Source organism: Lonchura striata, chromosome 1 (assembly GCF_050655825.1).
Source record: "Lonchura striata isolate lonStrDom1 chromosome 1, ASM5065582v1, whole genome shotgun sequence".
Taxonomy (NCBI): Eukaryota; Metazoa; Chordata; class Aves; order Passeriformes; family Estrildidae; genus Lonchura; species Lonchura striata.
The window spans coordinates 34,635,725-34,650,374 of record NC_140703.1 but is presented as its reverse complement, the minus strand read 5'-3'; the positions used below and the strand labels follow the sequence as shown (position 1 = coordinate 34,650,374).

General features: G+C 39.9%; 1 protein-coding gene across 16 annotated transcripts in view; it reads left to right on the top strand.

Annotated features, from left to right (window-relative positions):
• Positions 1–14,650, top strand: part of TENM4 (teneurin transmembrane protein 4) — a 1,547,070-nt gene that overhangs the window by 1,387,762 nt on the left and 144,658 nt on the right. For all 16 annotated transcript variants that reach the window (XM_085592903.1, XM_085592878.1, XM_085592882.1 and 13 more), the window contains 2 exons: positions 6,646–6,747; positions 11,806–12,000. In XM_085592903.1, coding sequence (XP_085449029.1) covers positions 6,646–6,747; positions 11,806–12,000 — 297 coding nt within the window. The remainder of the gene's footprint in view (positions 1–6,645; positions 6,748–11,805; positions 12,001–14,650) is intronic.

The window sequence follows — 14,650 nt, the reverse complement described above, 5'->3', positions numbered from 1 at the left end:
CTTTGCATCTCATTTCTCATATGGAATGTTTTCACTGGTACAAGTTTTTTGTATTCCTTGAGCCTTGATTCCTGAACTGAGATTAGCATTGATTCATTAAAGTCGAATTGTCCTGCTGCAGTGTTATTCCTACATGTTTCTGACACCAAACACAGCCATCTCCAGAGCAACTTATTGAGGTTATGCAATGAAACAGTTACATTTAAATTCATACAGCCACACAGCACTGAATGGCATTTAATCAGTTCTTAGAAAGCAGTCCTGGTGCTTATTAACTCCCAAAAATCTACTGCCTTCAGTTGCCAGTTAGATAACTATTTTTTCTTTGCCAATAGATAGTTGCCTCTAAATGCCTAGGGAATCATGATGCTTGGTGGCAAGTGCAGACTATAAAATATTTATCTTTAACACACAATTGTATTACTGCAGCCTCTAATAGGATTTGGTGTCAGGCAAACATCTGCCTTGGCCTCTGGCCCAAAGATAGGAAAACAGGCTATTAAGTTGGATGTTGCATAGTAAATAAATAAGGTGGAAATATTGTTAAAGTAGCTGTACTGCTGACCAGCAAGCCTGGTGAGTATATAAAAAAGAAGTCCATCAAGAGTCTAGAAATTTGTCTAGCTTCTTAATATGTTTATTGTCTTGCATCTGGATAAAGGTAATTCATGTTGGTAATTGTGGGCCAGGCTGACAGATCTTTATAGAGTTCACTGCAGTAGAATTGGCTTTCATGGAGCTTTTTGTCAGCAGCAAAGTGGTCCCCTGAGTAGGCCGTTAGCCTGGAAGCTTTGTTGCTGTCACATGAGTCAATTTATAATATAAAGCAAATGCTGTGTTGCATTTGTCCATGCCTCAGATTAAAACCTAAAAAAAAATAGGAATGGTAACAATTAGCAATTTCATACTGAACACGATAATACCCTTAAACAAAAGATAGTGTAGTGTGAAGTCTTATTGTGGGTATGGGCTGAATCATGCCAGTTTATGGCTTCTATCAGAGTAAAGGGTGATTGCAGTGGGAAAACTAGCAATGTGACAGAGCTTTCAGCCAAGCTTCCCTCAAAATCTGACAGCTGTGAGTTTACTTGTATGGAGAAACATCCCCTGAAAGAAATGGCAAAAATAGCAGATCAGTGTTATTTTATGCAATATGCTAAATTATAGCTGCTGAGGATACTTAGAGAATTTTTTTGTTTCTTTCTTTGCTTTGATAACTAAAGTTCATGAGCAGAAAGGACCTTAAAGAGTACTTCAGAAGAAGAGTTTTTGCTCTTGAAGAAGTCTAAGCTTTCGCACTTAATGGATGTTTTCCATTTCATATTTTTATGAATCCAGAAATTATTTTGTACAGCCTTCTTTTCCTGTTTGAGGTAGGCTGTCTTAGGATAGGGAGTACCTGCTCTGTCAGACAGGGCATTTCCATACCATTCTCCAAAATGACAGTGTGGATCTGAAGACCAATTGTCTCATTATGCCATTTAGACTTTTTTTCAGAGAAGTATGAGGATATTTATAATGGAGAACTGCAAAGATGCTCAGAGGGCTTAAGTACCTCTACTATAGAGACAGGCTAAGGGAGTTGGGGCTGCTCAGCCAGGAGAAGGGAAGGTACCAAGGAGACCTTAGAGCTCTTCCAATACCTAAAAGGGCTACAAAAGAGCTGGAGAGGGACTTTTCACAAGGGCATGGAGTGAGAGGACAAGGAGGAATGGCTTTAAACTGACAAGTAGGCAGGTTTAGGTTAGATATTAAGAAGAAAATCCTCACTGTGTGATGAAGCACTAGCACACACTGCCCAGAGAAACCGTGGCTGATGCATCCCAGGAGGTGTTCAAGGCTGTGGAGCAGCTTGGTCTAGCAGAAGGTGTCTCTGCTCATGGCAGGGGGATTGGAACTTGGTAGTCTTTAAGGTCCTTTCCAATCAAAACCACCCAGTGATTCTGTGATTCCATAAAATGACTTGCTTTTCAGTTGCTAATTAGATTGTGAAGCTGGCAGAATACTTAATTCCATAGGCAAGCTTCTGCATTCCCTCTTAGAAATCCCACAACCTCAAGTTTTGCCCGTGTGCCCCTGGTATGAGTTGTTTGTTTTTGGAAGTTTCACTCCAGCTATCGTTGGTTGAGAGGTGACATGGAAACTGTTTTCAGTGTTCTCTTTTCATTTAATAGCAAAACCTGATGAAGGCATCATGCATCATCCATTGGCTGGCCCTCCAGTTATTAATGTCTGCCCTTACCGTCTGGTGTCAGTCAGATCTCTTCAGGGATTTGGAAGCCAAGAGAAAACTGTGGGAATCAGACTGGAAACAGAGAACATATGTATCTCTTTCTAAAATAGAATTGTTCATGGTCCCACAGTGAACTTTAACAATTAAATAAAACAAAACAAAAACATTGTCATGATTCTTTAAAGGAGTTCCCATGGTACTATTCATAAAACACCATATGAAATTTTGTATATATTGGAAAATACTCCTCTAATTATGTGAACAGCTTACAGAATAAGTTGTATAATGGAGACTAGAAGCCAGCCATAACTGCAGTGGCCTGGTTTTGCTTATTGACTGATAGTGTGTCACCTCTGTACAATGCTGACTGTGAACATACTCAAAAGAAAGACAGCTGCTTTGTGCCACTGACTTTGGGACTCCCTGAATGTTAAAGTTGTGTCCCTTCTATCCCATATGGCTAAGCTCTAGCTTCTGAAAATGTATACTTGATTCTTTATTCTTTCCAGAGTTCTCCCATCACGACTCCCTAATTTCTGATGCCAAGTCACCTGCCTCCTCCTGTTTAGCTTGAAATGTAGGTGTTAGAGCACTGTGTGTGAATGTGCATGCACTTGTACATGCCAGAAGGGCCGGAAAATTTTCTGAGGTGCCCAACTGGCAGTCTGTAACCACTGAAACAAAATTGTCTTAGGATGAAAACAGAGGTTTTTATGAGAAGCCTTGGCTGAGTATAACTTGCTAATGCCTGCAATTTTCAAAGTAAAAAGAAATTCCAGGTTGTGATTCTGCCTAAGAATATAAATAGGAGCATGCTTAGTGTTGCACACACAGCTTGCAGACTTCCTGCTCACAAGCCTCAGTCCCTGCCTTGTTTGTGCTCATTAGCTCTGGAGTTTCTGAGGGAAAAAAGTGTGTTCATTTAACACTTCCCTTATGGAAATACTTTGGAGTTGTTTGGGAGTAGTTTTGAGACAAAGATGCACTGCATGAACCTTCATCGCTTTTCAGAATTGATTCTCAGTAGTGAAGAACTTCTGGGAGTGTGTGAAGACCTTAATTGCCCTGAATCACCAGAAAAGTTTGCATCCTTAACTGCTAAAAAAACAGCAAGTGGCACAAGTCACAGGGGGAGTAGAGTTTCTTTTCACTTCATCTCTATCAGGCAGGCTATTCCAGGGCAAATAGAGGTAGTGTAAAATGAGAATACATTAAAAATGTTACTTTTGGCTATATTAGAAAAACAAGGGACAGCAGAGAAAGCAGTGAAAAGGGATGAAAGGATTTTTAAGGGCCTAGTCTGTTATTAATAGTAGAGGGTATTCAGGCCACAAGTAAAAACTACTGAGGTGCTTCAGTGATGAAGATAAAATGGGTTTCATCCACCTGTTTTTTTAATTCCTTTTGAGATAGCCACTGTGGCATGAAGCAGTTTGGCCACACTTGCAAAGAAGTGTCTGGGAAACCAAAGATTGAGGAGGTAGTGATAGATGAAGTGATATGTGTGCATATCACTGCAGCTTTACAATGACAAATGTCAGATCTGCATATAAACCAGAAAATAGATATGAATGGGGTTTTTTTTAATGAGTTAATGTCAGTCACTGTCAGCAGGGATCTGACCAGTTAGAGGTGTCTCTGCTGAACTAGTCAGAGGAGGAAATAATGCACCACCTGAATGAAGGTTCTTAAATGGATTCACCCAGAGGTTCTGGAAAGGCTGGTTACCTAAGCACAGGTCTTCTCCATTTCTGTGGTCACTCTGAACTTCTAAATCCCTTTGTATGTAGTCATTGTAGTGGACAAAGTAATTCAGTTTAATCTGCAGTGAACATCGAACTGGTGTGCAGAGTCTTGCCTGTCTTGTCCTAGGCATCACAGGCATACCAGCTGAACCCACTGTAACTGCAAAATACTGTTTCCAGTAACAAAGATTACCATTTTGCTGATGTGCATTGTCACACTTTGGAACAGCTGCCATGCTTGATGTTATGCTACTTTTTAGATATTTTCTAGATGTTTCTGTGGGTCTTTTTACTATTTTGCTTAAATATCATATTACAAAAATATACCAAGAACGCTATATGGATATTTAGTCCTTTTCAATATCTTAGTTTTGTCCATTAAAGCAAAAACTTGGGAAAAAACCTTTTTAAAATAGTTTTTAATATTCTAAAGATGTTAATGCTGGGAGTCTGTCCTGCCTCAAGCCCTGAGCTATTCCCCTTGACTTCACAGCTCACACATGTTACATCTATGCAGTGTTGCTCCACCTTGCAGCCCCTGACCCAGTTGGCAGTGGGGTGGTGAGGTGTCATGGGACAACTGCACTGATGCTGAATAGCATGGCCCTTCTTTTCCTCGTTTTCAGGCAGCAGAAGAAAAGAATTCTCTAGTTGTTTTTTTTTTCTGCTGCATTCATTTTTTTGCCACCTTTTGAGCTTAACGACCTCATTGGAGGGTCTGACAAGTGGCAGAACCAGCACAAGAAGAGGGTGCTTAGAGTTGTTTTTAGGATGAGAAGACTAGAGGAAAAGAACTGACCGTTTCAGCAACAGGAGGGGTTAAATCTCCTTGCCCATCTCATTATCTTTTTTCACAGAGCTCACACTCAGTATGTTCTTCATGTGTGTAAGTATGTACATAAGTAACTTCCTTTTCCTGAATCTCTGGGTATATCTCTTGAAGAAAAGAAAAATAAAAGTATTGTTTAAAAAGCATAGAGAAAAAAAAAGGTCATAAAGTGAATTAATTTTTGTTTTCAGCAGTGACATTAGCCCGTGTCAAAATTCTGAAGATTATATACACATGAGCTAATATTAACTTTTCATTTACAGGATAGATTTGTGTTTATACCTGCTATGAAGTGAGAGATGATATTCCTAAATACCACTATAAATGCATGAGGCCTTATTTGTTACTTCTTTATTCTAGGAAGCATGGCTGCTCTTTGATTGGAACAAAGATGGCACCTCAAGTCTAAAGGGTTGACTGCATGTTGTGGCTGTATTTCAACACACCATCAAGTGAATACATGCTTAAGTACTGAGTGTTAGAAAACTGACAGCACTTCCTTGTACCTTTCTTGCTGCATGGAGCATCTGCTTATGAGATGTCTGAAGTCAGAACTTAAAACATAAATTCTTTAAACTGGTTTTATTATTTAAATTTTCTGTTGTCCTTTGTGAATTATTGAATTACACCACAGCTTTTAAAATGTCCTTCAGAAACCTCTGCTCTTTGTCAAACACCCATACAGAAACTGGCTTCCTTTCATTTGTGATTAGAAAATAATCTGTGCATCTTTGCTGTTGCTGGTTCTCTTCACTTGCACTGATTGGGAGTTTGCAAATAACTTTGCTCCTACAAGGCCTTGTGAAATACATCTGTGCAAATGCAATCATTATTCACAGGGCTGAGATTTTCACCCCACTCCATGCATACTACCAGTGCCCTATCTCTATTACCAAATCCAGTTTTCATCTGATAGGCATCTCCCTCAGAGAAAATGTGAAATAGCGCTGTCAAATTGAACCATGGTATTTATTACAATGTCTTTCAAAGCCTCATATTTACTCAGTCTTCACTCAGTTTAGTGTTAGAAAATAAGAGTATTTTCATTCTCTTTTTGTTGTGTTTACTAGCTTGTGTTGTTCTTTTATGAAAGATATGTTTTAGCCCCAATATTCTGAACTCTATTAGAAAGAGAAGTGCTAGATAACATTTTGCTTACCTGTTAACTTCCCCTGAAAAATGAATAGCTGGTGGTTTTGCCAAAGTCAGGGAATTTAAGATGATAACTAGAAATAGAAGAAAATGTGAAATAGACCCATTCCTGTTCCACCAAATAGAATATTAGCCCCAGCACTTTGAGCTGTTAAAGATACAATTATATAATGTATAATGTATTATATTCAATATAATATTGCAGAGCAGATAAGAAAAAAATTTGGTTAGAGGTATTTAGTGAGCAAGCAGATAGGATAAATCAAGGGTCTTTGTTCAGTAAGTTCATAGGGGAACATCTATCATCACTCAGCTCTTTTTGGCACAAATAAATGCCTCAAGGTCACTTAATCAAGTCAAAAAAACTGGACCAAAATTGTATGTTCTGCCATGAGAATGGTGTGTATTGCATCCCTGCAATAGATTCAAAGAGGAAAAATGGTCGTAAAAATATACAGGAAGAAAAGACATTTGAAAGTTTTCAGGTACTGAGACAATGCCAAACCTGGTGGGTGCTGAGCAGCTCGTATTTAATTGATTTAAATGGGTGCAGCTTACACTAATACTTTCGCCCTGAGTGCAGCAATAGCTTTGAAGTTTCAACTGTCCTGCCCATCTGGAGCCCTCCTAAACTCCGAGGTGTTTTCTTGCCTAAAGAAGTGTCTGAATTCTCTTTTGTTTTCCAGAATCAGTGGATAACTGTCCCAGTAATTGCTATGGGAATGGAGACTGCGTATCTGGGACTTGCCATTGCTTCCTTGGCTTTCTGGGCCCTGACTGTGGCAGAGGTAGGAATTTATGCTTCATTAACTGTTACCCTCTCCGATTCAGTTAACATTTTTCTTCTGGAAATTATATTCATGATGGTGCCTTTTGCAAAGTACTCTTCACCCAGTGTGGGGATGCTGCAGTAGAGTGGAAACAAGTTGATCTGTGGATTATGTTTGCCACAAATTTGCTAAAATTTTAATCAGCAGCTGAGGGACCCGTGGGTATTTACCCTGGAGAAAAGAAGGATGAGGGGACATCTTACTGGTCTCTACAACTACTGGAAAGGAGGGTGCAGCCAGGTGGGGATCGGTCTCTTCTCCCAAGTAAGCGATAGGGCAAGAGGAAACATCCTCCAGTTGTGCCAGGGGAGGTTTAGATTGGCCAATATGAAAAATTCCTTCAGCAAAGCATTCAGACTGCTCAGGGGAGTGGTGGAATCAGCATCTCTGGGAGTGTAGGTGTGGCATTTAGGCACATGGTTTAGTGGTGGGCTGGCAGTAGAGGGCTAAGAGAGTCAGACTTGATCTTGGAGGGCATTTCCAACCTTAATGACACTATGATTCTTTACTAATTGTGACTGCCGTGCCCTTAGCAACAGCACAACCCCTTTGGGCTGCTTATGGACAGGCAAAATGTCACATTGGAAATTTTCTCTCTCTAAGTGACTTTAGAAAACAGGACTTATAAATGTGACATTGTGGTTTGTTTAGCAGAGCACTTTTATCATGGTGTGGTATGACACTATAATGATACTTTCTTTTAAGATACTGATTATACAAAAAGTACCTGGCAAGTCTGCCTGAGCCTGGCTGTGGGGAATAGGGCAGCATTAGCATAAGGCTAGGAGTGGGATAATGGCAGGAACACTGGTTACTCTGGCCAAAAGTATAAACACTGGGAGGACTGAGAAGGAGACTTACCCCAGTAAACAGTATAATACATTTTTCTGCTCAAGTGATAAGTATTTTTAATAAATGACTTTGGAAGGGTTTTCTTTGGCCTGAATTTTTTAGGTTATTCAAACATTTAAAAAAAACCTGAAATACTTTTAGTAAGAACACATTTCAAACCAAGATATGAAAACCTTGCATGTGGGAAATGACAGGATACTGTGCATCAACCTTTCCAAGGCTTTTTTTAGCTCAAGCGGTCCAACAAACTAAGTACAGATTTATAAATCTGGGGAGGGAGGTAGCATAAAACGTTAGTGCCCACCCAAGGAGCTGCGGTGAGGCTGCAGGTCAGGCCTTTACCCCAGCTCATTGCTGCTTTGGAAAGCAGGCTGGCGCCTTCCCAAGAGAGAGCTAAACTCTGTCCAACCCCAGCCCTCTCTCCCTCCAGCTGAGCTGGGTCACATCCCAGCAGCCAGGCAGGAGACAGAGATAAGGAGTCGCGCACCCCAGGGCCGGCGGGCGGGAGCTCCCTGCCAAGGCAGAGGCCGGGCTGAACCCGGCGGGGTTTCAGAGTTCACAGCCCAGCAAGATGGATGTGGCAAGCTGTGTCCCTGAGAGCTGTTCTGTCAAACTTCTTGCTGACTCAGGTTACACTTGGTTTGCATTTCCTTACACTTGGTTTGCATTTCCAAGCTCCTTTTCAAAACCCTAGAGCTGGAGACAAAAGGAGTTTTTTTCCATGTCCCATAGCATATTCCAGCTCACACCTCCTAATTTTCAGTAGGGGCAGAAGTTCAGGGCTTGTTTCCCCCAAGGCTCCCTGTAGAGTCTGTGGAGAAGAAGAACTTTCTTCACTGTGAGTCAGGGTACTTAAACTCTTGTTCTGAATCCACTTTCAGAGGAGCTCACCTCTCCTCCCAAGCTACCCTGGACTTTCTCAGGCTTTTCAATGGAGCGATGCGAGTCTCCCATTTCACCAGAGCACATGCTTTAGCTGCTATGAACACCTTTTATTAAACTCTGTCTTTTCATTCAGAATCGTCTGGGTTCAGATCATAGGTTGCACTCTGTCTTTAGGAAGACATAAAAATACCTGGAATGCCAAATTTATATTTCTGTATGCATGTCCACTCACTGGGCATGTTAAATAGATCATGTTGCCCTGAGCATGAGATCCAAGGATTTCAGCGCAGACTTCCTGTTGATTTTCAGGGGCATCCAAGACTCATCTTTTGACCTACAAATCCCTCAAAAGGCAGCATGTGTAAAGCTGTTACGGTATCCATCTGCAGCCTTTCACAATCCCTATATGGAGCAGTAATCCTTAAATAAGCAGGTTCCTGCTCACATTGAAGAATTCTGTGGATTTCCTGGGTGTTCCTTTATTTCAATTCAGCCTTGTACTTCACCCTCCAAATGAATGGGAAAGTCTGGAGCAAAAAGTCTTTTTCTTTTTAGTAATGGTGAATTACTAATGTATTATTAACCAATTATTTTTAAAAAAATAAATGAGAGCAAGTCACCAGAGGTATATTCCATAGGCTTTTTGAAGGTTTTTGTGGACACGAGAGGTGGCCTTCTCAAGTTCTGTATAAAGTAAACAAACAAATTATCTTACTCGCTGATGCTCAACTTTGCAAAAAACAAAGTATGCATTTGGGTTGCTGCTGTCATTACCACACTAGAGAATTACTATAATTTTGCCATCATATACATTGTTGGAATATGAATGATCAAATAATAACTATATATCTTTATACATGGAAAAGAGTTGCACAAGTAACAGGAGAAAAAATTCAGAAACCTCTTTTGTCTTTATTCATTATTGCATGCTACAGGGGTAGTCTTGTTCTCACCATTACCTTGACATTTGTAGCAGTACTTTCCAGGTGATGCTGAAGGTGTTCTCCACAGAAGGCTCTGTGGAGTGTCAGTCTCGCTGCACACTAATTTATCTGATCTTTTACTGAGTGATCAGCTGTCTTGTCAGGAAACATGTAAGTCTTTCTCAGCAACCTCTGAGGTAGTTATTCTATCTTCTTGTTGAAAAGAACTGCAGACTACCCCTTGCTAGTGCTTTGAAAGAACAATGTCCATTACTGAGCATTGAAATTTGAGATGGGAGGGGCAGAAAATTCCATCACTTAGCTGAAAAGTGAAATTACAGAGTGTGCTGTGAACTATGCACACAACACAGTGTATCTTAAACAATTTAAGTCTCATATTATATAGGTAGATACCATTTGCAAATTATGCACTTGCAACGCACCACGACAGCACATTTCCTTTAAAGTGAACAGAGTGGTCTTCAGTAATAACAGTTGCCAAATTCCTTTCTTTCCTAAACCTCTTTTATCTTCGTCAGGCAAATACAGTTCACTGCATATCAAACTGGTTTAACAGTCAGAGTTGGCAATGCTTTGTATTTTATTGAGGCTGCTGTAGTTCTGGAAGACTCAAACTTGACTATAAGGACATGTGGAAACCACTCATGATAAACTTTGTGAGACTACTGTCTGAAAAGATGGAAGAGAAGGAGAGGAAAGCTTTCCTTAATCATGTAATACCCCCTTCCCACACATAATCAAAGTCAGGAACAAAGCAAAAAAGGATTCATCACATGCCTAATCCAGTTGGATTAAGCAGCAGAATGGAATATTCATTTCACATTTGTCCTGCATAAAATTGTTCATAAATTGCCTTTCCGAGGGGCAGATGAGGAGGCCAGCTGCTCTTACCTAAGGCTGATGTGCAACAGTGAACAAGAGCAGTCTGTGTTTCATATATGTCCTTGCAGTGGAGTTTCAGCAAAATAAAATGAAAGAGAGCAGGATTTATGCAAGTTTCAAAGCAGAGTGTACAGGAAAAGGCTTTTATTTCTGAGGGACTGAAATCAGCATCTTGGCAAAATCAGAACAGAGGACAAAAGAAACATAATATGGCTGGTGTGGAGAATGGAATAAAGAGAAGGCATCATCTGAAAGGAGCTGGAAGAAAGCTTGGAGAGCAGTGATTACAAAAAAGCTCTGGTTGTGGAGGCTGAGGTCTGGTCCTTGATGCCCTCTGCTTCCTTGGGGAACCTGTTCTGTATCCTTCAGTTCAGCCCATCCAACTCCGCCTGGCAGTTTCCAAATTTGGCTCTGAAAATGCTTAATCCTGGGATCCATCATGCCACAGCTTGAGCTTGTCATCTTCCTCTTCTTCCCTTTATCACAGGGAAGAAATCCTGTATCTGGGTGGCCTTGAGAGTCAGCTGACTTTGCTGGAAACAAGGACAATTAAAAATCCTTTATAAATTACATCAATTTCAGAGGATAGATTTATACAGCTTTTATTACAATGAGCTTGGAAACAGTAGAGGCCAATTTTGCCTTGTGGCTGGTAGATGAATCGAGTCCAGCAGAGGTGATAACCAAAAATGGGGGCTGGACATTCCACTAGAACCATAGAATTGTTAAGGTTGGAAAAGACCTCTAAAACTCTTTTCATCAAGTTCAGCTATTAACCCAGCACTGCAAAGTCCACCACTAAGCCAAATCCCCATATGCCACATCCACACATCTTTTAAATTCCATCAGGGATGGTGACTGAGTCACTTCCCTGTGCAGCCTGCTCCAGTGCTTGACAACCCTTTCAGGGAAGGAAGTTGATAGCTGATGGTATGACATGAGCTAAATCAGGGAAATAGTCTCAATGTGGCATTCTGGGCTCTGAGCAAAGTAACTGAAACCCATAAAGCTGAGTGTTAACTCAGAAAAAAAACAGGGGAGTGATTTGTGTGCCACTGAAATCCACAGCAGAGACAGTGTCAAGGAAAGTCTGGCAGCAGGTCAGGATAATGATAAGCAATCTAAGGTCAGTGGTGCTCCGGAAAGAAGACATGAGTACATTGTGAAATCAGAATACAAGAAAACTGAGTTTAGTTAGTGAAAAAAGATATCAGAGACACAGAGCAAGGAAATAGTCTAACTTAAGGGCATTGTTTGTTTTAAACACTCATAGGAGAATACAGTTAACAGCTCGGTATCATCCATATAAAAGGTTTGGTTTTGGCAAAACAAACAGCAGTATACCCCGGTGAAGACTGTACATGAAGAATGTAAATTACATGCTGGGCTCTTGTGCTTTTTTTTGAAATTATTTTCTGTTTGTTGTAATGCGATTTTTGTTGTCTGTCCGTAGCGTCCTGCCCAGTGCTGTGCAGTGGAAATGGGCAGTACATGAAAGGAAGGTGCTTGTGCCACAGTGGCTGGAAGGGAGCAGAGTGTGATGTCCCAACCAACCAGTGCATTGATGTCTCCTGCAATAACCATGGCACATGCATCATGGGCACCTGTATCTGCAATCCAGGATACAAAGGCGAGAGCTGTGAAGAAGGTATTTGCAAGATGCATTCAATTAGCCTTTTGCTTTGATTGTTGTTCTGTAATTATATGGATGGAGGCAATTCAGAATCGGACTGGCACTTAAACAGAACAATAATAGGCACCTTAGAGCTACAATAGATGGATACAACATAAAAATGATATGTTGTCATAACTCCTCATTAGCTATCATACTTGTTCAATAATTGGATGAAAAGCCATCAAATGCTTCAGAGAGAAGAATGTAGTTGAAAGACCAGAACATCTAATCATATGTTCAAATGTTCTTATAAAAGCATCGTTTCCATTTACACATCTAAACGTATAATTACTTTTACAGTGCTTTCTTCTCTGCTGCGCTATGCCAAGCAATTTCAGCTGCTTACATACACAATATGGTGGTGTGTGAAAGTCCCTGGTTCTTGTCAGCTTTAAAAGCTTAAAAATACTCAGGACTTGAATTAATTTCTGCGTCAAAGTCAGATATTATTTTAATGACTCTTACATAGCTTTTTTCTCACGTTAGCCCCCCAAATATTTATCATTTATGTTTAGATGTAAGGCTGCTTTTAGTACATATCTTTAATCTTTTTGTGCAAGAACTCACCTGCCAACATAAACCTTTATCTTTCTTAGTCTGTGTCTGCTTCTTACTACTAAATGAAAAAGTGGACAGTTTTGCAAGTGTATAAATAATTCAGAAAGTATAAATATATATCCAAAAGTGTATTATTTAAAGAATAATGTTCAAAACTTCTGAAAACTATTCTCAGAATTCTATGATGGTGACTTAGTAAATAATTATTCTTAATTTGCACTTCCAGAAGTACATATATAAGGCCTCTTCACCGCTTGATAGATTAAAGACATCATTTGATACTTTTAAGAATGACAACAACTTGAATTAATTTATGGTTGTCTTCATGTATGCAGAATAAAGGTTTATCTGAAATGGCTTTATTTTACAGGCAATGAAAATAGGCTGAATTGGATTCAGACATTCAAATGGCATCTAATCTAGCAATTCTTTTGATGTGTTAAATGTATTGGAGTGGGACATCTCTGATGTAGCATGGCTTCAGTGTCAGTAAATGTTAGAGATGACAGTATCAGCTCTTGTAACAATAAGCCATCTCTTGTGAAAGCCTCATTTTAGCTTAAAGCACAATTCAGTGAAGCTGTGGGACATGCAAAACCCAAAGATTGTGACTACTAAAGTATCTTTAAAGCATCTCTGTAGACCTCCTATTTACTAGATCATATCTTTACTGGATAAACAGAAATGAAAAGATCCTGATTGTGCCTCCAGCCAGAAGTGTTTAATGTGTGTAAATCGGAGTGAGATTTGACCTTTTTCTAACAGGAACCTTTATTTCCCTGGTCATGTTTAAAGCAGAAAAGCCAGGCACTGCTCAGTTATTTTGTGTTATCACTGTAGTGGGGGACAGTGTCAGTCCCACTAGGTCAAAACTTGAAAAAGGAGGAAGAACAAAGAGAACATGTTTTTTCTTATGGGCTGTTTAGTATTTTTCCAAGCATGCATGTTTTTGATACTCAAGGCATAATTTGTATTATGTTGTGAGGGGGAGGAAGTAGCTCAGAAATATGCCATGTGGGAAATCTTGAGAACATATATATACATATTTAGATTTAGTAAAAAATTTGATTTATACTATTTTTTAAATTGCTTTTACTCTTTAATTTCTCTTCTAAGAAGGGCCATCTGGTATTGATTACTTTTTATTATTTCTCAGTTCTCGTAGCTTCTCTGTTTGGTCCACGTTTGTAATGGGTTTTCATTCCAGGGTTTCTTCTGCCTTTTCTTTTTCCCCCATAGAAGTTCAGCAATGTTTATAAAACATCAGCCAACAATCTCTATGCGAGATTTTCTTTTCTCTTTCCTTAGTTTATTGACCCCACATTTTATAAGGCATGGCCTAAGCCAGCGAGGCATTGCAAGGAGGGGAGAAAATTTAAGAAGTGAAATATGAGAAGTTACTCTTTGGGTACCGAATAAGCCTAATAACTTGTGTGACCAATGAAGGATGAAGCATATTGGGGAAAAGTGTAGAAGAGGCACTGACCTTGCTTGCTACATTATTTATCTCCCTGGCAAAGATTCTGCACAAGGATTAACTATAAACAGGGCATTTTCCAACCAAGAATTTGGCCATCTGGGACATTTTCCAACCAACAACACAGACATACAATTTTTTTTTTCTTTTCCAGGTATACTAGATCTTGTCAGCTCTGCCTTCATGCCCAGCTCCTCATCTCTGCTTCTCTCAGAGCTGAGCAGCTAAATTTGTCAAGCAGAACACCCTAAAAATATACCATTGTACTCCAAATCCACTAAGCAATTGATCAAGAAGAAAGTAGAAGCCTGTAATCCTGTCCCAGGGCCCTTCCAATGGTGCAGAAAGCCTAAAGAGATAGATCCAGTGAGGCTGAGATTAAAGTGTCCGTTGTGTGTGACATTTTCTGAAAGGGCTCATTTCAACATGAAAAATGGCCTTGGGATTATGATAAATGGGGGGTTCTGACATGCACATTCCCCTCCTAAAATCGTCTATGTTAGAGCTGAGATAGCAGATTGTCTGCCTCCTGTGATGGAGGCCTCTGTAAAACTCACCTTTTTCCCAGTTGACCTTCAGAAGGGATGA